Below are 25,263 nucleotides of genomic sequence, written 5' to 3' on the forward strand. Positions count from 1 at the left end.
AATCATATTTGCATTAGAGCATTATTGTACATCAGGATTTATAAAATCAAGTAGAAGCTAGGTAGAACCATGAGAGAACCTTGTATTTATGTAAAGGAACTAATTGGGATTTGGTAGTATTTCCCAGAAAACATGGAATGTCTGTTGAGCGTGGAATTACTGTACACCATCTTTAAATGATACTAAGGTTGAACTTTTAAGTCTTCAAGCCAACGACACCTCACGTAGAAATGTATTATTTTAACTAGTAAAACTATATCACTAATTAACTATCTTAGATGAGCTATCAATGATCTATCCATCTACAGTTTACTAGTATGATCAAGATGGAATTTCAAGTGGGACATATGTGATGATTTTCATGTCGGGAGCATATCTTAGACAGTATAAAGTCATATCTATATTAATCTCTTTTACACGAGAGGACATTGGTTGGGAACATCAACTCTCAAAATAAAAGATTCAAAAAATTAATCGCTTGGTGCCATTTTAATTGGTATAGTCTCTCTCTCTCTCTCTCTCTCGATCTGTCAATCAATCAACACTTTTTCTGTTCTTCATCTCAATCAGCAGAGCCCTTGTGATTTGTACACTTAAATGAGGGTTCTTGAATGCAAAAGCATCGTATCTAGTTGAAAATATTACATCTTCCATGTGTTTTACTACGAAGTTCAAGGCAGTCTCCTTGAGTAATTGGTTGGAACAAACTTCTGAGATCTCTAAAACATCAAGTACATTAGACGAATCCAGGGACTCGAGCATTCGCTGCTCGCAAAACTTCTGCAGGAACGGGATTTCGTATTTGTCAGCTGCCATCGACAAGGAATAGACATGCTTGTCTATCTTCTCTATTGGCAAGCTTCCGCTGTAAAGGAACTCCAAGAGGGACTCAAGCTCCTCGTGGTTCAATTCTGGCAAGCAGATTGTATCATTTGGTGGAGCTTTGCACCCATCCGACTCGAGCATGTTCTTAAAAATGTTGGATTTTGATGCCTGCAACATTTGAATCAACTCATCATCAAAACTCAACATTCATCATCAATTTTTTTTTTTTTTTTTCTGAAACAATGGCACATAATCAAGTGTTTGGTCCACACTTGGGAATGTTAGTCAGGCCTGATGCTGTCATCCCAGCCCAGCCCAGTGTTTTTTTTTTTTTTTTTTTCCCTATCAAATAACTTCTGTATAAAGAACTAGCAATTAGTGGTGATCATCTTCAGCTCGGCCTGGCCCGGTCCGCATATATTTTTATGTATGTTATTTATACATATGTATATATGTATTGTACACCTATAATACATATTATATCTATAGGCCTGAAATCAGGCCCGGCCCGGTCCATGATCACCCCTACTAGCAAGTAGCAATCTGAGAGATGGCTTTCTTTATTTTGGGTGGCTAATAATGCACCTTCATAAAGAAGTGCAGGATTTGAAATGGCTGTGAGAAACTAAAACAGATACTCTGCCAACTCAAAATGACAATCAACCTTCCCTTACTTTGGCATTGTCATAACTCATAAAGAATTAATTTACAGCTTATAGAAAAGAACTCACCAGCAAAGCTCGATGGGCCGGTATAGCAGGTCCATTGCCTGGCTTCACTTGAATATCGGTGTGGACTCCATCTCTAAACGCAACAACTAACTCACTAAGGAAAGCCAGTTTCTCATTCAACCCTTCTTCAATCTCCCTCATCTCCTTCATCCACTTCAACGCATTTGCAATTCCCTAAAAATAAAAAATCCAACTTCATTTGCCATGAAAAATTAAAACAAAGTCCCATAATTATAAATCATCAACCTTTCATGTATTATCTAAAGTGGCTCTTTTTTAGGAACTCGGATTTGTTGTAAGCAAAAATTCTTCTCATTAAGAATATCTCCCATACCTGTATGCTAAATTCATGGGAAGATGTTGCCAATATGTGACTGAATTATGTATAAAGTTTTTGCTACGTGGGGCGTTATTATTGGTTAAACAGCCCGTAACACAGCCATCAAACGTAGCTCTAATCGTGATTCTTTTCTCCAACCGCTTGTAAAATTATTAAAAGATTGATTATTCCCACAAGAATACATTTAATATACATAAAAATCACAACGACAGCGATGTAGTCACTTCTGTTATTTCGCAGTGCTATGATTGTAACATGTTGGGCCAACCTGATAGCAATTACCAACTGTCCAGTGTCCAGTCCGAATATTTTGTTGGGTGGGTCGTAATTTTTCCGTATTGGGCTGACTGGGCTATTGCGTTAGGGCTGATTCCAGCCCAGTTGACAAATTTACACCAACAACCAATCTGATCGTAGTAAGAAACGGACTTCCTGGTTTTGCAGAAAGAAGTCTTACAAGGTGCAAAGTAGGGTCTCTGAAACCCTAAACAATGGGACTTACAACATTTTAGTTGGTTTAAGCATTAATATCTTCCCTACATACCTATGATTTTTTCAAGCTAAAAAAATTAAGAATGACAAAAGAGTATCGTATGGTTAAAAACTCCGGATAGACGATTTTGCAAATCCAGATTGAAGTCTATAACAAATTAAGAATATCCCATGTGATAAATTGGTAGAATGCAAAATTTTTCAGATAGGAAAATTGAAAAAAAAAAAAAGCTTTGGAATTGGAAGCTTAATATCCCTAGTCAATGAAGGGCATATGATCTCTACATCTAACTAGAGAAAACCAGTTAAATTGGTCATCTCATACAATATGCCACTATATGCCAAGATCCAATATCATAAATTGATCAACACCTATCCTGCCTTAAAAAAAATTCCATTTTTTTTTATCTATTTGATATACTAATAAGTCATAAATACACGAACACACGAAAAAGTTAATAAAAAATGTTGGTTTGGGTTGGTTGGTCGCTCAAGGCCTCAACCCTAGTACTAGAACGACCTTCAACCCAATCCAACCGAAATTTTCAGTTGCACCCCTAAATCACAAAACGATAAAACGTAACATCCATATAAACCATTGTAGATTGTCCATGTAACCCATGTATATGTGAAAAGTCAAACTACAAACAAAGTTGTGCACACTAGGCTAAGGAATCCATTAAAACTGAGAGTTCGGTTTCAATCTATGTAAGGCCGACTCGAACAGCTTTTGTAGTCTTGTATTCGAAATATTTTCATATTTATATACTAGAGATATTTCAGATACAAAATTGCAAAAAGTTATTGGAACGGTATGAGTATGGGATTTCACTAACCAAAGCCAAACACCAAAAGTGAATACATCAGTATTTTGCACATATAAAGTGTGGATCTTCATATGCATGAAACACTGATCGGTCCCAGTGTTACTTTAACACTGCAGTTAGATGATATTTGTCAGTTTTTTTTTTTTTTTTCTTTTATATTCTATTCTTTTGATGATTTTAATTTTGAACATGAATAATTGGATTAACCAATCATAGAGTCGGTAGTTAGGACTTAGCATGAACGCAGGTGGGAGGTGCTAAAACTGCGATTGTTGGAGTTATCGCTGTGGTTCTACCATGACGTTATTTTGTCTAGTTCAAGGCGGGGCCACAACAATTCATCAAAGACATCAAATCAGCCCCACAACGTTACAGAGCACATCACTACGGTGTATTGAAAATATCTTCTAATGATAATTTCAGAAATGACAATGTTATCATCTTACACGGCGGGGTTATGCTTTGGGATGTTGTGGGGCACATTCTTGTGGGGGATACTCTGATTTTAACTCTTCATCGAAGGCTTTGATTTTATGGTTTGGGCTGTTGGTAGCCATCTCAGGAATTTATTTTTTGATCTTTCAGTATTTATTTAGGCTCAGTTTAGGAATATAAATGCAAATATAGAGTGTAAAACTTTATATTTTGTTATTATTTTATACATATTTGTATTTGTACTTTTTTCAAACTGAGCTTTGAAAGGAATACAAATATAAATATATATAGCATAAATACATACAAAATAATATAAAATATAAGATTTTGCACTCTACATAAAGATTAGGCTAAATTTAAAAGGAATACAAATACAAAATATATATACTATAAATATACATATTTGTATTTATATTCTAATAAATACAAATACATAAAATACAAAATCTTGTATTTTGTATTATTCTGTATGTATTTGCATTCGTACTCTTTCTAATTAAACTGATGCTAAGCAATGGAATATCTTCCCCTAAATAAATAAAAACATGCGAATATAAAATTGTTTTAAATGCACAATTGGAGAAAATCCTCGTTTCAACGGACAATAATCATAAGCTCACAAGGGCCTCAAAACGTGTCAATCCCAGAGAGCGTAAGGTCGGATTTCCTCTCACAGAATTGGTCGTCGCACCCACCTCAGCCGCAAGTTGGAAACATCCGTGAGGAGGAAATCTGATTTCCCTGAGCGTCGTGGAAGGAGCGAAAGCGAACTCCGACGCCCAAGAGCGATGGTAGCTCAGACTCGTATAGGCTAGGGGATTCAACCTATGAAATTGTGGTATCTGACCGGTCATTTGGGTCTTCGAAGACACGACGGCAGGGGAAATTTTGAGGTATGAGTAGATGGGACGGATGGTACTTGAAGTTCCTTGTAGACTCACAGATAATTGAGATATAAGGTACGTACGATAAAAACTGTATTTGAACGAACCAGAAATGAGGATTTCCTATGCTATTTGGCCGATTAAAGCAACACATAGTCTACTCTACTGGGAATTGGGAATTGGGAATTGGGAAGAGAAAGACAGAAATCGAAAATTAATTAAGTTCACACCAGCCATCAATTTTACCCACAACAATCAAACTAGAGAAAGGAAAAATAGAAAGAAAACAACAATGAAACGAGAAAAGAAAGGATGAGAGCAGTTCTTGCCTTGGAAGAATTGGACTGGGCTGGAGGGGCAGCAGCGTTGGATTTATTATCGATGCATTTATCGAGTTCTAGCTTGTTTAAGAAGGACATAATGCTTCTTATTCCTTCATAGCAAGCCGGGCATATTGTATTCCTGTGAGGCCTTAGGATTATCGGCACCGGACTGCAGACAGAGCAGTCCATCTGCAGAGAGCAGAATGACGAGGAGGAGGAGGAGGACAAATGAGAATGGAGGGATGGAAAGTGGAAACAGAAAAGTAAACAAAAGATAATAATCTTCCTTCCACCTTGCAATTACGCCACCACATGCACATGCCTTCTTAATATTGTTTATATCTTTGCATAATTATGGAATGCCGTCTTTCCACAACTCTGCCAATGATACATTAATTTTACAAAACTGCCCACCGTGGTTAAGTGGCATGTTTCCTGCTAATGTGCTGAGAACGGGGGGGGGGGGGGGGGGAACTTTGGAAATGCGCTAACTAGGTGCTGCTGCTGCTCAATAGAATAGACATGTTTGAAGGGAAATTAAAACTGATAATAATATTATATATATATATATATAAATAATGGAGTTTGGTTACTTAACAACCGCACCAAAAGGTAGGAGAAGAAAACGACTTTCCAACTCTTAAGACTGAAGAGACCAGCAAATATGTACAAGGCACAACCACCACTGTTTTCGTTTATCACCTTTCTTAGTAACTTAGTATAAATAAATTAATAAATAATGCATAAAAGAGTGGTCCTATTCTGTAATGTTGGCTAGGCTTAGGCGTTAAGAGCGTCTCCTCATCTAGTTGAATAATGTGATACGTTAAGGAAGAGGAACCTTTTCTAAGCATTGTTTGTTTGGAGGATGATGCATCCTCATCATCATTATTGTGATTAGAAAATGGTAGTTGGAGCTTGGAGGACCCTCTTCTATCTTCTGTGTGTTGAGTTTTTTGTTTTTTTATTGATGAATTAATTTTTCGCATCCTCAGACTCTGATGCCTCTGCTTGACCCAAAGTACAATTTACCATATTTTCCTGTTCTTGATGAGATGGTTTGGATTATGTTGGGTTAGGATATAGGGTAGCCGACAATGAGAGTCGGTGATTTTGAACCAAGTCTTTTTTTCTTTTTCTTCTTAATTCTTTTCATTGATGGGTTGATCTGAATGATGTAGAGGTCAAGAATTGTTTTTATATATATCGTTTGGCATGGAGAGTGGTTCCATTTTGTACGCAAAATTGGAACAAAAAAAATTTGTCAACAATGAGGATTGATAGATGATAAAAAAACAAGTTATCAGTTGCATCGTTTCTTCATTTCTTATCCAAATATACACATTATTTGTGATCAACGTTGTGTTCGGTACGGTTGGTGTTTTCCACTTAAACTGTTGTCAAAACTAAAGCAATGTAAAATTTCTAATAATTTGTCTTTTATTTTTTTTAAGTTTATTATTTAATTATGGTAATATAAATTGATCGGTTGACTTAAAAGGTTCAATCATTGAACCGCCGCTTAAATAGGAAAAAGGTTTTGTTTTTGGGTTAGTTTTAAATTTTGTATTTTACTTTTATCATTAATAAAATTCTTTATAATTATAATATTTGTTTTTATTTAACATAATAAATATACAAATTTATAGATGTATCTAATTTTTTTTATTATTTTCAAACCACTGATTAACTTATTTAACCCATATATTGAACTATATGTACCCACCACACGGATTAAAGAGCAGTTTAGTTTGAACAAAACCTGTTTGGTTTGAACACACAGGTTTTGTTCCTACTCTAGATCTAAAGCAGGTGGTTCCATAGGACTTTGACATGTAAACCTCTTTTGCACCAAGAAAATAGTTTTCCCAACATAGTCATGCATAAATTAAATAAAAACAGGTTAATTGATTAACAAACATATCTTATAATTCAAACCAAATCAGGACTCATCTGAATTAGGGAACACAACTTTCTGATCTTAGTTGCCTGCTTTCAATCTACATGGTGAATGAATCAAACAAGTCCAATGAATTTTATTTTATTTTATTTTATTTTTTCAGTTTTCGTGGATTAGATATAGACTTTTTGTTTATTCCAGAGATTTGTTGCCCAATCAATTTTTTAGGTACCAACTCACCAAGGCCAATTATATCTTCTCGTGGGTGTTGACATATGTATGAGTATACTTTCACTTATTTATCTTACATATGTAATTTTTGGGTTTATTTGATGCTTTTGGAGACAGTTGGTGTGTATTCATCCTTTTGCGAAGTTGTGATTGGGTGCAAATTTGCGTTTTCCTTGAGTAATATAATCTAATATCTTTGAACTCAGGAGGTTATTTCTTGTTGGAATAATATGTATTGATTGATTTGAGTTAGTCAAAAGAAAAGGGGAGGGCTGTTTTTAACATTGTAGTATTGTTTAGAAAAAGGATTAAAAAATCATTAATTTTGCTCTATTTATGAGAAGAAGAAATAAACTCTCCCAATGACCTATTTTTAGCACTTACTACAATGATTATTTCCAAGTTCTAATATTTGGATTGTCTTTTTCTTCTATCAAATGGTTGCTTTAGTTCTTTAGTGGAACTATTCCGATTTGAATCATCACTTTCATTAACAAAATTATTATTTTATTTTATTTATTTGTAGAATTTTATTTTAAGTGTTATATTTTTTTTTTATTATTATTCATTAAAATTTGTATGCAGGTGAAGATAGATATAGTTACCAAAACAAGCTAGCAGTTAAGTGGGATGTAACTTTTTCTTGAAGACCTATCTTTAGGAAAAGCAGGCTACTTGATGATATGTAGGGCTTTTAATGGGTTGGGTCTCATAAGACGGACCCAAATTGATTGGGCCAGTTCTGGCTCCAGTAATTGGACTGACGGATCGGTTTCGGGTCCTAATATTGTGTCTTGTTTATTGTCGGTTCTGAATTGATTTCATTCAGTCCCAAACTAATTCAAACCCGACTCGAGCTATATACATATATATAAAATATATAATGTCTAATATAGATTAAATATATACATATATTATAATCGGGTCTATCGGATCAAACCTGATTGTCTAGAGAACTGATCAGTTCAGTTCTAGGACTAAAAATTACAGACCCTATCACAGGTTCCGGTTCAGTTCCAAGTCCTCAATATTTCATGTCAGGTCAGTTCTGACTCTAGTTGGCCTCGACCCAAACCCTACCTGTTGACAGCCCTAATGATATGGCCATTTCTCTCTCTCTCCATAAATTTCTCTCGTAGTACTATTTTTTCATGATCGAGTGTTTAGCATGTTAATGGTATGTTCTTTTTGTAAAATAATGTGCAAGTGTTGTATATATTAAATCTTTAATTTTTCTAACATTGTAGTTATATGCATTAATTTAAAAGGCTTAAGCCTTGAGGTATGAGGCTTACACCTTGAGGCAAGATGCACAGATTTTGCTTGTCTTTATTCTTAAGGTTGTGTTTGAAAATGATGCAAATGGAATGTAAATCCCAATTCAGGGTAATTTGCGCTCTGATTCACTTTTGCCTGTATTTGGCAACATTACATTTATGCATTGACAAATGACAGAAAACACATTTTCCAATGCATATGTACATTGATAATAAGTTGTAAAATTACATCAATAAAAAAGAAGTAAATTTGCATTCAAGTGGACTTTTGATAAAAAAAAAAGGCATATGCTTTATTGGAATTCATGTTTGCATCCATTATAGCTAAAAGTATGTTTGGTAAGAAGGTAAATTTGTAAGTGCAAAACTAATCCAACTTTACAATTTATATGGACTATATATATATATATATATATATTGCATTTTAGTTTAAAATATATAGAAAAAACACTTCAAAATTTATGGGCCAAATAAATAAAAAAGTAAAAAAATGGAAAACCAATAGGGGAAATCAAGTTCTATTAGTTTCTCTTGGATATATCAAGTGAGATTATTATTATTATTATTATTATTATTATCATTATACCCAAGTTTGTTGCTTTTTTCATTTCTTTTCCTAATGGATTTATTTATTTTATTATTATTTTTTCGTAGATCAAATTAACTAAGTTGTTTTCTCTCTTCTAAACCATTGCCATAAATCTAATACCCAATTATATGGATGATTCTTCATATGTTTGCTGTTATTCTAAATTGATCATTTGAATTATTTGAGAAATTTGCACTTTGAAGCATGAAATGCAGAATGCTTATTGTTGTTAGTTGATTAGTTATTGTTTTATTTAATGATTAAGCAATGAAACATATTCTTATAAATTTTTGTTCTGTGGATATTTATACTTTCATCATTTTATCTTTGTATGCATATGTTATTTCATCAATTTATAAAATTTAATTTATTTTATTCTTAAGCTTTGAGGATTACACTCACAACGCCTTGAGGCTTATGTCTCACCTTTTTGGGCCATTTGCCTAAATTACGCCCAAGGTTCAAAGTATTGATACGCATCGGCCGATATGTATCGTGTTGATGGCTTCCCGATACACCCCTCCAAAGGTTGTATTGGGTCTGACTATGGTTCAGAGGGTAATCAGGCCTTAAACCGACCCCTCTAAATCGGTTTCGAAAAAATAAATAAAACCTAAAAAAAGTACTGGTATAGGCCGATAACACCCTACTGGCATATCAGCATGTGTCGATACTTTGAACCTTGACTATACCTTTAACCTTTTAAAACCTTGGTTACAGGTTATAAGAAAGAAAAATAGTAAAGAACTATAGAACCTATATAGTGACTGAAGTGTTGTCATATCTCTTCTATATGATGGACAAGGACTACCGGTATATATCATACACTTATACTAATGGCCTTTTCTCTAGGTGTATCTTACACCTAGGGGTGGCAAATGAGCAAGTTGGGTTGGGTGGGGTGAGTGCTGAGTACTAACCCACCCATACAGACCCACTAAGCCATTTGTCACCCATGTTACGTCAGAGTGGGTTACAACCACTTTGACCATAACCACCCTAACCCACCCACTTGACTCTCTATTTAAAAAAAAAAAATTCTATGTCCTAATTGCATAAAATATAGAATTATATATTGCAACTAAAAAATACAGAAAATTGTAATAAATTATATAAAAATTCAGAAAAAAAAAATGTAAAGTGAATTGTAAAAAATATAAAACTGAAGAAAACAGAAATTGTTGAAAAAACAACAGAAATTATAGAAAAACACATAGAAATTGCAGAAAACAACAGAAGTTATAAAAATATTGGAAATTATTGAAGAACACTCAAATAGGAAATACAAAAATTATTGAATCGTGAAAGTAAATGCACAAACTTGATCAAGGGAATGTATATTACATATGTGAAAAACAGAAATTATAGAAAAATTCAAAGATCAATAAACACAAAACATAAGCAAAAATGGAAGTATTTTCAAAAATGAACAAGAAAAAATCGAATAAACAGAAAAGATTGAGAAAGAGACAGCCTTGTTTATGTTGACACAAAGAAGAAGAAAAGATTGAGCGAGCGAGCACGAGAGAGAGAGAGAGAGAGAGAGAGAGAGAGAGAGAGAGAGAGAGAGAGAGAGAGACCTTGGCGGATGAAACTTGATATCCCATCAGTGTTCTCCACTGGCAACGATCTTGGTTGGTGGCAGCATCTTGTTCGACAGAGTGAGGGAGGAGCTGGTGATGCTTACCAGCTTGGTATTTCATCAGTCTATTCTACCAGTGGTGATATTGTTCGGTTGAGAGAGAAAGAGATTTGAGAGACCAAATATTATATTTCAATAAAGAATAAACCTCAAATCCTTTTTTTGTTCTTTTTTTTTTCCAATTTCTCGTCAACCCTCAATTGACCCAATGAGTAACCCTTGACCCAATCCCGCCCTGACCCTTTTCTCCTGACCCCAATGAGTCATTGGATACATATTGACCCACTATTAGAAGTTTAGATGGATAGATTCTAAAGTGGATGGATCAAATAGGTTGGGGTCAAGATTGCCAGTCCTACTTACACCTATTCTGATGTCTAATTTACTTTAGTAAAATACCAATGGATAAATCCATCAGTGTAGGTGCAAGATATACCAATTGACTTTCACCACTGAATTTCATCGTTATAGGTTGGAGACTACACTGATGGAGTAGCTCATTTAGGACTATATCGACAAAATTTTCTCCTATACGGAAGGTTTTTGTCCATTGGTATATGTCAGTTTCCTGTAGTGAAGGCACTCAAGGCAGAGGCATTGGGGGTGAATCGGGTGATGGTCTTTGTGGGTAGAGAAAGAGATAATAGTTAGAGGGGAGAAGGTTTTGGAAGTGAATGGATAGGGCAGGGTTTCAAGAACCGGAAGTTATAGAGAGTGGAAATGAAGTATTATTATGTTTGTTTTATGTATAAAAAAACTACTAACTTGAGAAAATGATGAAACTTGATATAACGCTCCCTATACATTTGTGTCATCATGTGTCTAATATACTCATGCATGCATGCATGCATATGACTATATGAGAATATAAAAATACATGACGGGGGCATGCATCTGTGACTGTCAAAAAATAAAGGGTATGAGAGAGGTAAGACTCATGATTTTAAAAACTGGATCCGACTAGAAAGTCGGATTGGTTGACCCGGGAAACAGTTATGGATCTGGGTCTGGTTTCGGATCCCAAAACTGTTTAATCCAGGCTAAGACCAGATGGTCAAATCATTTGACCCAAAATAGTTCAATTTTTTATCCGGTTTTCATAACCATGGTAAGACCCTTTTTGTTACACAAAATGGGGATATGCATGTGAAAGTTAATATTTATAAATGAATAAAAAAAAAAAAGTTCATATTTATAATGGGCCAAAAACGTAAAGAAGGCCAATTCCTTTAGATGTTCAGGGAGCAGCGGAGCATTTTTAAAGGTTGGCACATGCCGAAGTATTAATGGTGGGCAATAAATTTATATATAGGAGATCCATTACAGTTTTTTATTAGCATAAAGCTACTTGCTATGCATACCTCTCGTGCAACGAAAGTTAAAAAGGTTAAACAGATTAAAAAAAAAAAAAAGGAAATTGTACAATAAAAAAAAGAGATAAAAAAGAGACGACAGATTTTAAGTTAAATTTTGTTTTAGTGTACGTCCTAGTTTTTAGAACAAAATAGGAAAGATACGGGTGGTAGCATGTAAAGCTACACCCAACATGACGTGTATAAAGTATAAAGTAAATTAAAGAATGCATGGAAAGCCTTGGGGCAGTTGATAGCTGACAGTAGGTGCAATTTGGGCAAATCGGATTGGGTTAAAAGTCAACCCAGGCCCAACCCTAACGCGAATAGGGCTTATAAGTTACGAATCTGGACTCTGAACCGTCTAATTCAGATTTAGCCGAAACTTTTTAATTTTTTAGGTGAAAAGGATTTTATTTATTTAGATAACATATTAAAGCATGGGGATTTATATTTATCTACAGATGTGTATCTATTAAATATATAATCGTAACTTAGGTTTGGGCCACCTAAATATTAGACATGGACCCGGTCTAAAAAATAGAAAAATCCGGGATTTTGGGCACAGAGACCCAACATGTGAATTGAAAATGTAAGCCCAACCGATGCACGATTACGTTCTAGATCAGTCTGGACTCAGATTAAACCGAGTTCACTTTCACTCATTCAAGGACGGACTAAAGCATCCGTCCCAAGATTTTTATTGGGCCAGCTGGATCAATTAATTCACGTTAGAATTGCTTTTTCCAATGCGTTTAAATGAGAAACGATTGGTTACGGCGTTTGTCTAACGACGTCAAGTTAGATCTAATTTGAATAACTCCAACTATTTTCATCTTTTATAGTTTACATCTATTTGGGTTTGAGTTTTTTTTTCCAAAATCAAAAAGCAGAGAGACGAGGGAGGCCGAACTTACTCCTCCCATCACCATTGCAGAGCACATGAAAAGCACAACCATTTCCATAATACGAACTGGTTAGTTGATATTATATAGGTTTCAGAATGGTGAGACAGAGTTATTGGCGTAACAGAAATCAGAATGGAAAAATAGACAATAAAAAAATCAAATGGTTGTGCTTTTCATGTGCTCTGCAATGGTGATTGGGAGGAGTAAGGTCGGTCTCCCTCTTTTTCTTTGCTTTTTTATTTTGGGAAAAAAAAGAAGCTCAAACCCTAATAGATGCAAGCCATAAAAATTGAAAATAGTTGGAATTATTCAAATTAAATCTGACGTCGTTAGATAAACACCGTAACCAATAGTTTCTCATTTAAACGTTGGGACAAGCAACTCTGACGTGGATTAATAAATCCGGCTGGCCAATAAAAATCTTGGGACGAATGCTCCGTCCTTGAATGAGCGAAAGTGAGCTCGATTAAACCCACCAAATTGCATCCTACTTGACAGTACATTTTCTTTCCATCTTCGGGAAGATGTGTATTCAGATAACGCTTTCGTTTTGTGGATTTCAACCACGCTAAAAAACAACATGAATATAGTAAATTTTTATGGATCAATGTTTTTGGTCCCGATATCCTCGAGGACCCAAATACATGGGTCCGTACTTTTCACAGTGGGGCCATAAATTTACTACTATCATGGAATCTTATTATTAGTTTGGCAGTACGTTGAACAGTCAAAGTATTTTCAGTTTCCTACTTTTGTTCCTATTCCCTAGTATTTTTCGGAATTTTTTTTTTCATTTTTTAACTCAAGCGGAACTAAGGATAAGCAAACTTGATTGCTTTGGTCACCTTCTCGTTAGACCTGTTCATGGGGCGGGCAGGTTTTGTATATGTATGAATAGAATACATTTAGGCCTGAGCCCGAGTTTGATTGGAATTTTGAAAATATAATTTTTTATTCAATAAAAAAAGTATTTTATTTATATTAAAAACCTTCAAAACTCAAAATTAATAAACATCTCACTATTATTTGAAAAAAAATAAGAAGAACAAAGAAAAATATTGTATATATATATATATTTATTAAATAAAATATATTTTTATTATTTAATATATAGTATCAAGCTGAGCTCAGGCTCGGGTTGGGCTTTTTCGAGAAAACTTGAGCCCGGCCCAAAAAAAAGTCAAACCCGAACCTGTGGGCCTAAAATTATGACCAAGTCCGACTTAATAACAGGCTGGGCTGAGCCAACCCGTTGGGCTACCCAACCCATGAAGGTTTAATTCTCATGTGTCACGTTTCGTATCTCAATTTTGAGTTAATATTAAACTTAGTTTTATATTTAAATAATAAAAGTTAAATTAAAATATTCTAATAGTATGATATAATGCCAATGTTTAAAAGGGTAGTTGTGTCTTTAACATCTACCATATTTCAAAAAGAAAAAAAAATGGTAATTCCACAAACTTTAAAATACCATAATTCAGTACCCAAAACTCTCGAAATGTGTCAACCGTTAAATGCCTTTAAAAAAGGCACAAATGCTCTTCATGTATCATCTAATTTTCTTTATCAACCATCTAAACATTGACAAAAAATTAACAATCCTAAATTCTTACCTCTTCTATTCAAGAAAGTTGGGGTCCATAATGCCCATTGAGACGTGACCCCAACTTTCTTGAATAGAAGAAGCAAGGATTTGGATTTGTTAATTTTTTGTCAACATTTGGATGGTTGATAAAGAAAATTAGATGATACATGAAGAGCATTTGTGTCTTTTTCAAATGCCACATAACAGTTGTTTAACGATAGGTACTGAATCGACATGTTTTGAAAATTCGAGTACTGGATTGTTGCATTTTAAAGTTTGGGGGCCAAAGTGACACTAGGCCCAAGGTATAGGATACTAATCGAGAATCTTTCATTCTTTTTTGAAATAAAAAGGTAATTGTCTCAAATATTTTAATCCTTAATATGTTAATTATATATATACACATTTTTTTTAGAATATAAATATCTTTTTATCTTGGGGAAAATATTTTTTCCCTATAATATAAATCTTGGCTTAAATATTTAAACCACCTCTTTCTTATCTAATAAGTACTGAAATACTAAAATATACCTTTTATTTTTCTAAAATGACTAATAGTACGGTAGTACCCCTGACAAAATACCGAAAAAGTATGGACAGGCTCAATGCAGATTTCTGATTTCCATTACAAAGCGATAAACATTTAAAATGTCAAAAACCCCCACTCTATTGTAAATTGGCATCAATTCCAAACTCCGAACTGGCACCCACCCCAATTATACCTTTGAGCCTAAAAATTCCAACATTGGGCTGAACCATCATTCTCCCAACAAAATACCCGACTGGTAAAGATAAATGAAATTTATGAAAATATTTATTTATCCCTTGATTGTTCTTTACATGTCTGAAACGTTGACTCAATCCACTTTAGCTTGCAATTTGGCGGAGCCCCTACCATGAATATCACCTACATTTGTCCCAATGCCCATTTTTGTTTCTCTTTCCAATTTTGAGGCCCATGGACAATGAAGATGTTTTTTTCGGTGGTAGTAATGGATTCAATCTGAGCCCAGCCAAATATTTGATTATATTAATTTGACTTGCTAAAAAATTATAAAGCTCTAATTCGATTCGAGTTCAAATTCAGTTTGACTCAAAAAGTTGACAAGTTTGAATGGTTCAGCTCAAGTAAGCTTCTTATAAAAATAAAAAAAAAAGAAAGTTATACATATAAAAAATTAAGAATATGCACAAAAATCTGTAATAAGAAAATTCAGAATAAGTATACACAAAAATCTGTCATAAGAAAATTCAGAATAAGTATACACAAAAATCTGTCATAAGGAACTCATAAGCCAAACTTTATTAAACACGAGTTCGGCTCAATTAACAAATGAACCTATATAGCTCAAAACTTGATATTGATAAATCTAAATCACATTTTTCATAAGTCGAATAGTTCGTGAAAAACCCGATTTGTCTTCTATTTGGCGGTGAAGAATGAAATACAATTAGCAATTAATAGGAGGTGGTGAAGAATGAAATACAATTAGCAATTAATAGGAGGTGATTAAAACTCTTGTAATTGGTGGAAATGAATGAATTGATGTGTAAAAGAAAATCATAAAAGACTAATCATGTCAACATACTTGTCTTTGTTACAAGAACTATGCCAGAAACCACAGCAGAGGTTTAAGTATTTTATCCCTTTTTTTTACATAATTAGTAAAGCAGATTATAACTCTCACTATTTTCCACCTGCTGTGAATTTTGATGAAAACCTCACTTTTATTATACCGTGGATTAGTTGTAAGTTTTTCCGGCATCATGCCCGCACGTCTGGTATCCAAGATTAATTGGTATTCAAGCCAGAATTATTGTAAGAATGACCAATCAGCTTAGATCAGAATTTTATAGTCCCAAATTATTGTAAGAATGACCAATCAGCTTAGATCAGAATTTTATAGTCCCAAAGTATAGGGTAATGCATCCTAACCGCAAATTGATGTTAAATTCACGGACAGAATGTGATTTATAAGGGGAAAGGACTAATAATAAAGGGCTGGAATTCAGAAATCTGCATCGGATGTATCCATATTTCTTTGAATAAACAAATACATGACAGCTATCTAGCTAGCTATTACAGTCTACGATGTGAAATTGCCATTTATATCCTTGTTTTTTTTTTTCACGATTTAGGAAAAAACATCCTTGATGGCCACTCTGTTCTTATGTTTACTGGCTAGTCCTAGTTATTCATCTTCATCATCATCATCTCCTTTATTTAAGCATTTTTCATCTTAGAAGCATCCTCCGCCACTTCCTCGGCGGTTCAGTTCTTGTCGTAGTAATGCATGACCGCAGCTCCGGATAGCACCGCCAGGGTCAAGGCCTGAGCATGCATTCTGCAAAATCGGAGGAAAGGCAGTGTCTCAACACACACGCACACACGAGTACATGGCACATCAATCCATCATCACTAGCTAAGCTTACAAATACAAATTAGATGGATAAGAACCAACCTAGCATGTATAAGCCTAAGGCTTGGTTTGAGGGGTGACTTAGCTCGTGTATAAGCTACTAGGGATGCTCCTATGGCCGATGCCCACACTGCGCCTGTCCCCGCCATCACCACCCAAAACCAAATTAACCAAAATAATATTTATTAGTTAATTAATTAATCAACCTTATTAATTAATGACTATTCACAGACAAGAACTTAATAAGAATCATGCATGCATGTGCCCTCCGGATATTAATTACCTATGCTGGCGAGCTTATGTTCCGAAATCCAGGACTGTAATGGCCCCATTCTTCAAAAGTTTTCTAAGGACAAATTATTGAGAAGAAAATATGGACACTGATAAAAGAAAGAGAGTAGGAGGAAATGAGAGGAGAATGGAAGGATATAATGGCAGACAAACAGACAGAGCTCAGAATAGGAGAGGCTCAGGTAAGAGATGAAGCTTTGGATAGGGTAGCATTTATAACATGTGTTTGGGGGGTTTTCTGTTTGGGCCCCCTGGTTTCCTTATTAAACCTTGGGAAGCTTTGGATAAAAACTAGTGGCCCATCCTCCCCCTCTTTTGCTAGGTTTAGTTTTACTACTCTTTCATTCCATGAATTCCATTTCCACTCATCATCTGTCTTTTTTTTTTTAATATTTTGGTAAAACACTCATCATCATCTGTCTGAGGTTACGGTGTCTTTTTCTTTGAACGCTTTCAGATTCAGATTTTTTTTTAAATCAAAATTAAAAAATGTGGTCATAGTTGAGTGCCGCTTCTGACCCGTTGGACTCCCACCAATTGGTAATGGGTTACTCAGCTTTTCCGAGCCCTTCAGGAAAAACGTGTCTGCTTTCACTGTTTTTCTAGCTTTTTTTTTTTTTATTTATTTTTTATTTGTTGAACATTATCCACATCGAATCCGCTGCTCACTGCTTTTTACATTATTCCTTTATTTCTCTTATGTTTTCAAGAGAATCTGAACCGTTCGGTTTCTGCAGAGAACTGTGATTCATCCACGTAGATTTCGTGGGTTTTATCTAGTTTACTTTCACGTCTTTACCACTTTCTTTTGGATTGATAATAAGATATTAATTTAGACTGGAGTTTACCAAAATATATAAAAAAAATGACCCAAGTTCTACGAAATTCTTACCCCCGGATCTGCTGACTATACGAAACGGGCGGGAATATTGGTACAATACAACACTGTCAAGTGTCAACAGACGAGCCGATGGACCACGGATACCCCAAATTAACCATTTTATCTAAGTCGTCGTATCTTGGTAGAGCACTCTCCTATCACATGGGTTCTACTCAAGAGTAACAAATGAAGAATGTTTCAAACAGCCTGATAGCTAAACTACAAATAAAAACAGAAGTGAATGGTAGTAGTCTGGTGAAGAATTGAAGATTCCAAGCTGACGAGACAAATAATTCGCAATTTCACATCATCTCAGAATTCACTCTTTATCTGGTTACTAATAATAAGGAATAAACTTATAAACGGAGTCAAGGGGCAGAGTAATTGGGTTAATGGGTAGGTCTGGCTTTGATTCGGTAGGGGGAATCGAGTAGTAGTGTAGTAGAACCATTACAAAATTCAAATCCGCTTGAAAATATTCAAAGCGGCCCATAATATGAGACAGTAGAAAATTGAAACCATGTAAAGCAATCTTATTCAAATGAAGTTAGGGGGAGGCTCAACTGCTAAGTTCTTTTAAGACTGCCAGGTGTTTTAGAAATTTTCTGATCATTGATCGTTAATAATAATTTGATGGTTTCCTCTTTGGACTTATCAACATTTTTCATTTGACCACTTACGCCCTCGTCGTCAATGAACGTTTTTCGCGTTCTCAGTGTTTTTATGGAGAATAAAAGATATGTTTGGTAAAAAATGAAAAAAAATAATAAGGTTCTCGCGTGAAAACAACCTTTGGAGTGAAAAATCGATGCTCCCAAAGAATACGTGGTTCTCACGATGTTAATTCCTATTAACAACTCTCCGTGTAAAAGAAGGGGTATTTTGAGTATTTCACGTTAAATAATAGAAAAAAATCCTATTAAACATTTTCGTTTGACAATAAATTTCTCCAACTGGACGAGAGCGAACGGTAAAAAGCGTTTGGTTTTATATCGTGTGCTCTGTTTTAAACTCATATTTTCTTTGATCAGATTCATCTGAAATCATTTTTTCTCCCACCGTAAATGATTCATCTGAAATCGTTTTTGTAGCCATTACTGTTTGTGGGTGTTGTTGCATCATAGCATGTTAGGCTTTTGTTTTATTGTTTATATGTTTTGTTTTAATCCTCAAATAATTAAGGATTAGGGGGTGACAATACAAAGACATCGCTATAACAATGATACATATTTTTTATAGCTAATTTTAGGTTCAATGCGAGTGGATTTGCAAAATGCAAGCGCTATTTTCTGTTCTTAGAGAATAAAAAGTCGTTCTCCAAAAATAATTTATCAAGCATATATATTACTCCTAAAGAATAAAAAATAAAATTCTTATTCTCGAATAAGAATTTCTAAAATAACAGGAACAGGTGAAAATATATCCTGATCGTGAGAATCTGGGATTATGTTATATTTAGGGGGTGCTAAGTCAAATACTCGATTTGAAATTTCAGATAGCATCTGGCCGATTTTTCAGACCGGATCCATTCAAGTTTTGACAAAATCCCAATACGAATCCGTCGAAGGCACAATCAATAACAGCAGCTAAACCAAACCGGAAGGGAAGAAATTAAAACGGCATGCCCACCCAGATTTGCTAAATCATGTAGGCCGTTTACAGCATCTGTGCTCATGTTCATAAAGATCAGATGCTTGAAAAGAATTTGGATATGTTGATCTCTTGATTGCTGTTGGCAAAGAGATTTCTAAGTTCTTCGGACTCATTTATCACTAATATCATTAGTGCATTACGCCATATTCAGGACATCTGACAAAATAATTATGAGTAAATCGAAGTTGGAGCTGGATATACAAGTTCACTGTAATGCATATATAGCTAGTAGGAACTGATGAAAAAATAAATTAATATATGTGCTTATAATTGACTATAACATTATGATTAATACCGGAAAAAGAAAATAAAAAACTGGCTCTGGGTCTATGACATGCACGTAGACACGGTAATCCTAATCAAGCCATCATCTGCATTCTGGTCTAATTCCATCCCATATTATCAACATACATTACACCGTTAAATAAAGCTGAATTATCGGATGCATTCCCTAAATCTCATGCATATTCAGCACCCAAGATTTTAACGCATTCATTGTAATTGTAGATGGTTATTGCATTTTGTACATATTCTGATCGAGTTCCTTATGACTGATTTTTAACTGGTGTGGGGTGGGGAATACATCCAATTGTATCAGCAGGCAGCAGGCAGTAGGTAGGGGTAGCCTTTCAAAATTCAAGGGCACAAAGTGCACAACAACATTTTATGAAATCCAAGGTGGAACCGACCAACTAGTGAGAACTTATAACATAAAACTTGGTAATGAAGTAAGAATCGGATGTTTTTGCCCTGTTTTCCGAAAACAATAATCTATTATTCATCTACAACTGAATTAAAACATCAACCAAGAGAGAAATACAAATTTTATTGATTCATGTAGTTGTTTGTACATAGAAGTAGAATTCGTAGCTTCCCTACAACTACAAGGTAAAACTTGTTTTTCCTTTTCGTCATCATCTAACAGAGCATTAAGAATAACTAGAGTTGAGAGAACGCCTCTCGCTCTCATTCTCCCAATCATCTCACAAACACCATCTACTTGCTAAAGATAATCAGCTCTCCTCCGTTAATACGAAAGAAATAGAGCAAAGAGTGAACTTAATTAGTTGAGGGGTATTTTGGAATTCTGGACTTGATCGGCAGGATGGTCGGTCTCATAGTAATGGACGACGGCCGCAGTGGAGAGCACCGCCAAGGTAAGAGCTTGCGCATGCATCCTGTACCATCAAATTAATTTGTTAGATTAACACTGCTCTTTATATTCTAGATAGATTGTTGAAGAGTAGGAGGGGGAATGTTAGGAGTGAGCAACAAGTTGGGGATACGAACTCTGGATGCAGCAAGGGGCGGGCTTACCGGGCATGGATGAGCCTCATGCTTGTCTTAAGTGGGGTTCTCGAACGCGTATAAGCTAGTGATGCCCCAATTGCAGATGCCCACAGAGCGCCTGATTTGTACCACCAGACAAACCTTCATCTTAGTTAGTCTTGTAAAGATGTTTTCAAGAGAGAGAGAGAGAAGCAAATAATCGAAGGAGATGGTAAAGTGAACTTACTAATGCTGGTGAGTTTGTGCTCGGAAACCCAAGACTTCAAGGAATCCATCTTGTTAATTACAATTGAGTGGAAAGGAAAATAGCAGACAAGTCTGAATGACAGGCAGATCGGATGAAGGTTGGGTATTTGATTGAATGGTCGTGAGTGGAAGAGTGAAGTGTGGAAGAAGAGAGGGATGGAGAGTCCTACTTATAGGACATCTCGCGCTCGCCGGCTACATTTTTGTTTGCGTAGCCCCTGGTTTGCGCTTCCTTTTTCTTTCTCTCTCTCTGCTTCTCAAAACCTGGGGAAGCTGTAACTTTTTTAACTAGTAGTAGGACTAGGGAAAAGAAAACCAACGGCAGCACAGCAGATACCCAAACTCAATGTTAGGGGTTATTGAGAAACAGAATAGAGAGTACACACCAGATGACGAAACAACTTGGGGATCTGCTAACACTGCCTGCAGGCTGCAGCATCGGCGTCGACAAAGCAATGAGAACCGTCGGATCTCGTGGAAAAAAGTGGTTTTGCTGAGTTTGCAGAACAGGTGTCAGACGTCTGATTATTAATCTTAAGAAACCCATAATGTAAAAGAGAAAAGAGGGTACCGAATTTGTAATTTTGCAAAGGACAACCAGGCAAGAAGAAGCTACCATTCTTATCAAATGGGGAATGGGATTGGGAGTTGGGAGTTGGGACCCTCAAGGCTCAACTCATCTTTTTTGTCTGGCCAAATGCCAATCCATATCCTCCTCCTATTCATGCTATTCATGGTATTCATGCGGATGGATAATCCTATCCGTCCATCCAAACTCATAATTCATGTATCTTCCTTCCACTTCCAGGAGGCCAACGCCCACAACATCCAGCAATTTGATAGGCCGTCATTGTCATCATCCTTAAATTAGACGATGAATCATAATATAGGGGACGGATGAAAGGTTAACACACGGGGCTGACGGCCCCACGATTACAAGTGAGTGGGCCAGTCCTAGCTAGCTGTAGCAGGTAGTGGGAGTAGACGAAAGGCAATAAAGAAAGGAGGGACTCCCACTCTAAAATCTAATCCGGGAGTACGGGCAACGGTGGGCAAGCGAAACCATGTCATGTGATGTGTACAACAGGAGGAGGAGGAGTAGTGGAATGGAACTACAGGGGACTTACAGTTTCTTGCGGGATTGGCATGGGTTAGGGTTGTATTATCTTTTGCGGGGAGAATGAGCAGTACATCCCTACAATTTTTAACCCCACAGTATAGTTGGGATATATAAGTGCCTGTTCCGAATTGGTGACGGGTATTGATAGGGTATCTGTCATTTTCAATTATATAAGATTGTTATGGAATTCAAAATTATGTAGTATGGTATAATTAATGGACTGAAATGATTGGATGGGTAATGGGGTAATGGGTAATGGGTAATGGGTAGGCCCAAATATTTCTTTTCAATGGGGAAATGTCTCTCCGTAGCATACACTTGGAATCTCCTATCCCCACTTGGCACTTGCTTTATTCAATTCAAGCCTTTAAAAACTAGGGGTTTTAACTTAATTGTTCAGTCTATTCCTAGAAATCTAAGGGTGAAATGAGTCCTAACAGTGAATTGATGCCAAATCTACATTCAAAATGTGGTTTATGGAGGGCTAGTGGGTGGCTGTAATTTTAGATTTATGAGGGGAGTACAATTTATTTATCCCAAAAAATTATTAAAATCTGAAAGTTCCCTGCCTCTACCCCCACCCCCAGCCCTAATAACGAACGGGGAAATAACTCATGTAGCAGAAGCAGAATTACCTCGATTTCCAACTCCAACAGCCCTATGCAACGTGGCCTTCCTTTTTTCCTATTATTTGTGTCTCTAATAAATTGAAACTTCTAAGTTCCAAGTTTCAACTTTCAACTCTCGGTCGGTCTCCGTCAGCATTATTTTGGACTGAGTGAGGCTACAGAAATCTAGGGATACCCCCGTGCAACTGTCTCACCCTTGTCGGTTGTCACTTATCCCGACTTCATCCCTTCATTGAGAGTGCTTGAAAGCTTTTTTTTTAAGGCTTAAAGTAGTGGTAAGAAATCGGTATACATATATTCTATATATTTTATATATTATATATTTTTTATATATGATAAATTAATATATATATATATATTGATTTATTTATAATATATGATATATTATTTAGTAATTAAAATATAATATTATATATATTTATATATTATAAAAATTAAAAATCGAAAAACCAACGAACTGAACCGACAGTCAATCAAACCGATCAATCGTTAACCAACTGGTTTCAATCAATTTCAATTACCGGTTTTCCAAAATCCCATAATATCAGTTCGGTCCTATAAAAACCCCACGGTTCGGTTTGGACACCCCTGACTTAAAGAATATTTCATTCATTGAGAGTGCTTGAAAGTTGAAACAACTGCAATTTCCCTGTGATCACTCCAAACGCCACCCTCTTTTTCTAATCATGCGGTTGATTTCAGTAACTCTGTTTGACTTGTGTGTTCCAGTCAGGCCACCCACTCAACCCTTCTCACCCAATCTCCTTTCATCCTTTGCAACTATTTGATCGCACAGTCATCCTTTACTAGCACATGCCACGTGTAGTATTCTACTTATTGCCGCAACTCAAATATAAACTTATATTAAATATTATATAATTTTATATTTGAGGCCTTAGGTAGCCTGAGATTGATCTAAACTTCTTCCGGTCTAACCTGTGCCTACCCAAATAAATAAAGGGTCTAAACGGATTGAATTCAAATCAGAACAGACAATATCTGAATTCGAATCCGATTAAAAATTTTGATATCTCATGAATATTGAAAATTAATATTTGAATTCGAATCCAATTAAATATTCGGATATTCGATTCGATTTGAATTCAACTAATTAATTATTTTAGATAATTAATAAATATATAAAATAAATATTCTATTTATATAAAATATGTATATATAATTTAATTATTATATATATAAATTATATAAAATATTTACAAATTTTATATATTATATATAAGAATTAAATAACCGGTCGAATTCGGATATTTATCGAATCAAATCAGGTCATATATGAATTCAAAACAGATTAGCTATTCGGTATGAATAGGATATACATACATGCATGCATTATATTTATAAAAAAATATTTTTTCTAATTATATATATATATATGTACATTTATAAATATTTCAAGTATTTATTAATTATTAGAGTACAATTTTATTTATTTTATTTTACTATTGTTAAATTAAAATTATTTATTTCAATTGAAACTTAGTGCTTATGAATATTTAATGCATACTACCATGAAAATGAAATACAATTTTGTGTAGTAAAGGTTTAATGACTGTCGAATTGTGTCAGAAATGGAACCATTTTTTCATTTAGGTGCTGGGTTAGTGGTTCAATCATTTTGAGAAAAAGTTAAACTTGTAAAGTCATAATTAAACAATAAAAATATAAAAAAGGTAAAAAATACAAAAAAAGAAAATTATATTAAATTTGTAGATAAATTGGATATATCTATAATATTATATATAATTATAAAAATATCTAAACTTACAAAAAGTAAAAAAATAAAAAATCGATACCTGTGACTCACTGATCGGGTGGTTTAAATAGTTTAATGATTCTCTGTCTTTATCTCGGGGTCATTGATTGGATCAATGTTTTTTTTTTTTAATATTTTACAAGCCAACAGTTCGATGATGAAGTGCACCCAAAATTCTGGTTGGATCCTGGATGACAGGACAACCAATCCAACCAGTCTATTAGACCGCAGGTTGCAAATGCTGCATTAAAATGTAGAACTCCCAGGAAAGCAATTTTCAAAACGCCTCTGTATGCACACTGCCAACATAGTCACAGCAAGCCATTACAATGTATATGAGTTCACATCTGCCCCCATAGAATACGCTCCAAAAATGTCCCACTAAAATGTGCATTGAGAATATCTACCATAGTTGGAGTGTCAACAAATGAGGGTTCTGTACTGTGAATATTCTGTGGATTGCTTGGTTTGAAGTACACCACACCCATTAGGCCTTCATGGAATATTCCACACCACAGTCTGATTATCATATGTGATGTAATAAATGATACCACAGTGTGAAACAAGTTATGGAGTGTGGTGTGTTCCAAAGCATGTGATTTCAAGCAAACCACAA

The 25,263-nt window shown here is 35.0% G+C and overlaps 1 protein-coding gene and 2 long non-coding RNA genes across 5 annotated transcripts; all 3 read right to left on the reverse strand.

The window, feature by feature from the left end:
• Nucleotides 1-377: 377 nt before the first annotated feature.
• LOC148868649 (BTB/POZ domain-containing protein) lies at nt 378-5,183 on the reverse strand. 2 transcript variants are annotated; one of them, XM_088968166.1, is made up of 3 exons: nt 4,864-5,183; nt 1,557-1,730; nt 378-993 (listed from the first exon to the last, which is right to left on the reverse strand). In XM_088968166.1, exons 1-3 carry the CDS (start codon nt 5,044-5,046, stop codon nt 535-537), a joined length of 816 nt encoding a protein of 271 aa, XP_088824292.1. In that variant the 5' UTR covers nt 5,047-5,183; the 3' UTR covers nt 378-534. The 2 variants fall into 2 exon arrangements, with proteins under 2 accessions (XP_088824292.1, XP_088824293.1); XM_088968167.1 differs by having other exon boundaries at nt 4,346-5,181.
• Nucleotides 5,184-16,351: 11,168 nt separating this feature from the next.
• On the reverse strand, nt 16,352-17,239 carry LOC148868650 (uncharacterized). Its single transcript, XR_016106550.1, has 3 exons — nt 17,048-17,239; nt 16,807-16,900; nt 16,352-16,689 (listed from the first exon to the last, which is right to left on the reverse strand). It is a non-coding gene; the product is annotated as an uncharacterized LOC148868650 (long non-coding RNA).
• Nucleotides 17,240-20,381: 3,142 nt separating this feature from the next.
• LOC148868651 (uncharacterized) lies at nt 20,382-21,714 on the reverse strand. 2 transcript variants are annotated; one of them, XR_016108282.1, is made up of 4 exons: nt 21,696-21,714; nt 21,105-21,617; nt 20,906-20,996; nt 20,382-20,766 (listed from the first exon to the last, which is right to left on the reverse strand). It is a non-coding gene; the product is annotated as an uncharacterized LOC148868651 (long non-coding RNA). The 2 variants fall into 2 exon arrangements; XR_016108281.1 differs by lacking the exon at nt 21,696-21,714 and having other exon boundaries at nt 21,105-21,654.
• Between the last annotated feature and the right edge of the window lie 3,549 nt (nt 21,715-25,263).

This window comes from Nelumbo lutea, chromosome 2 (genome assembly GCF_056320005.1).
Source record: "Nelumbo lutea isolate HS-2025 chromosome 2, American lotus-T2T, whole genome shotgun sequence".
Lineage (NCBI taxonomy): Eukaryota > Viridiplantae > Streptophyta > Magnoliopsida > Proteales > Nelumbonaceae > Nelumbo > Nelumbo lutea.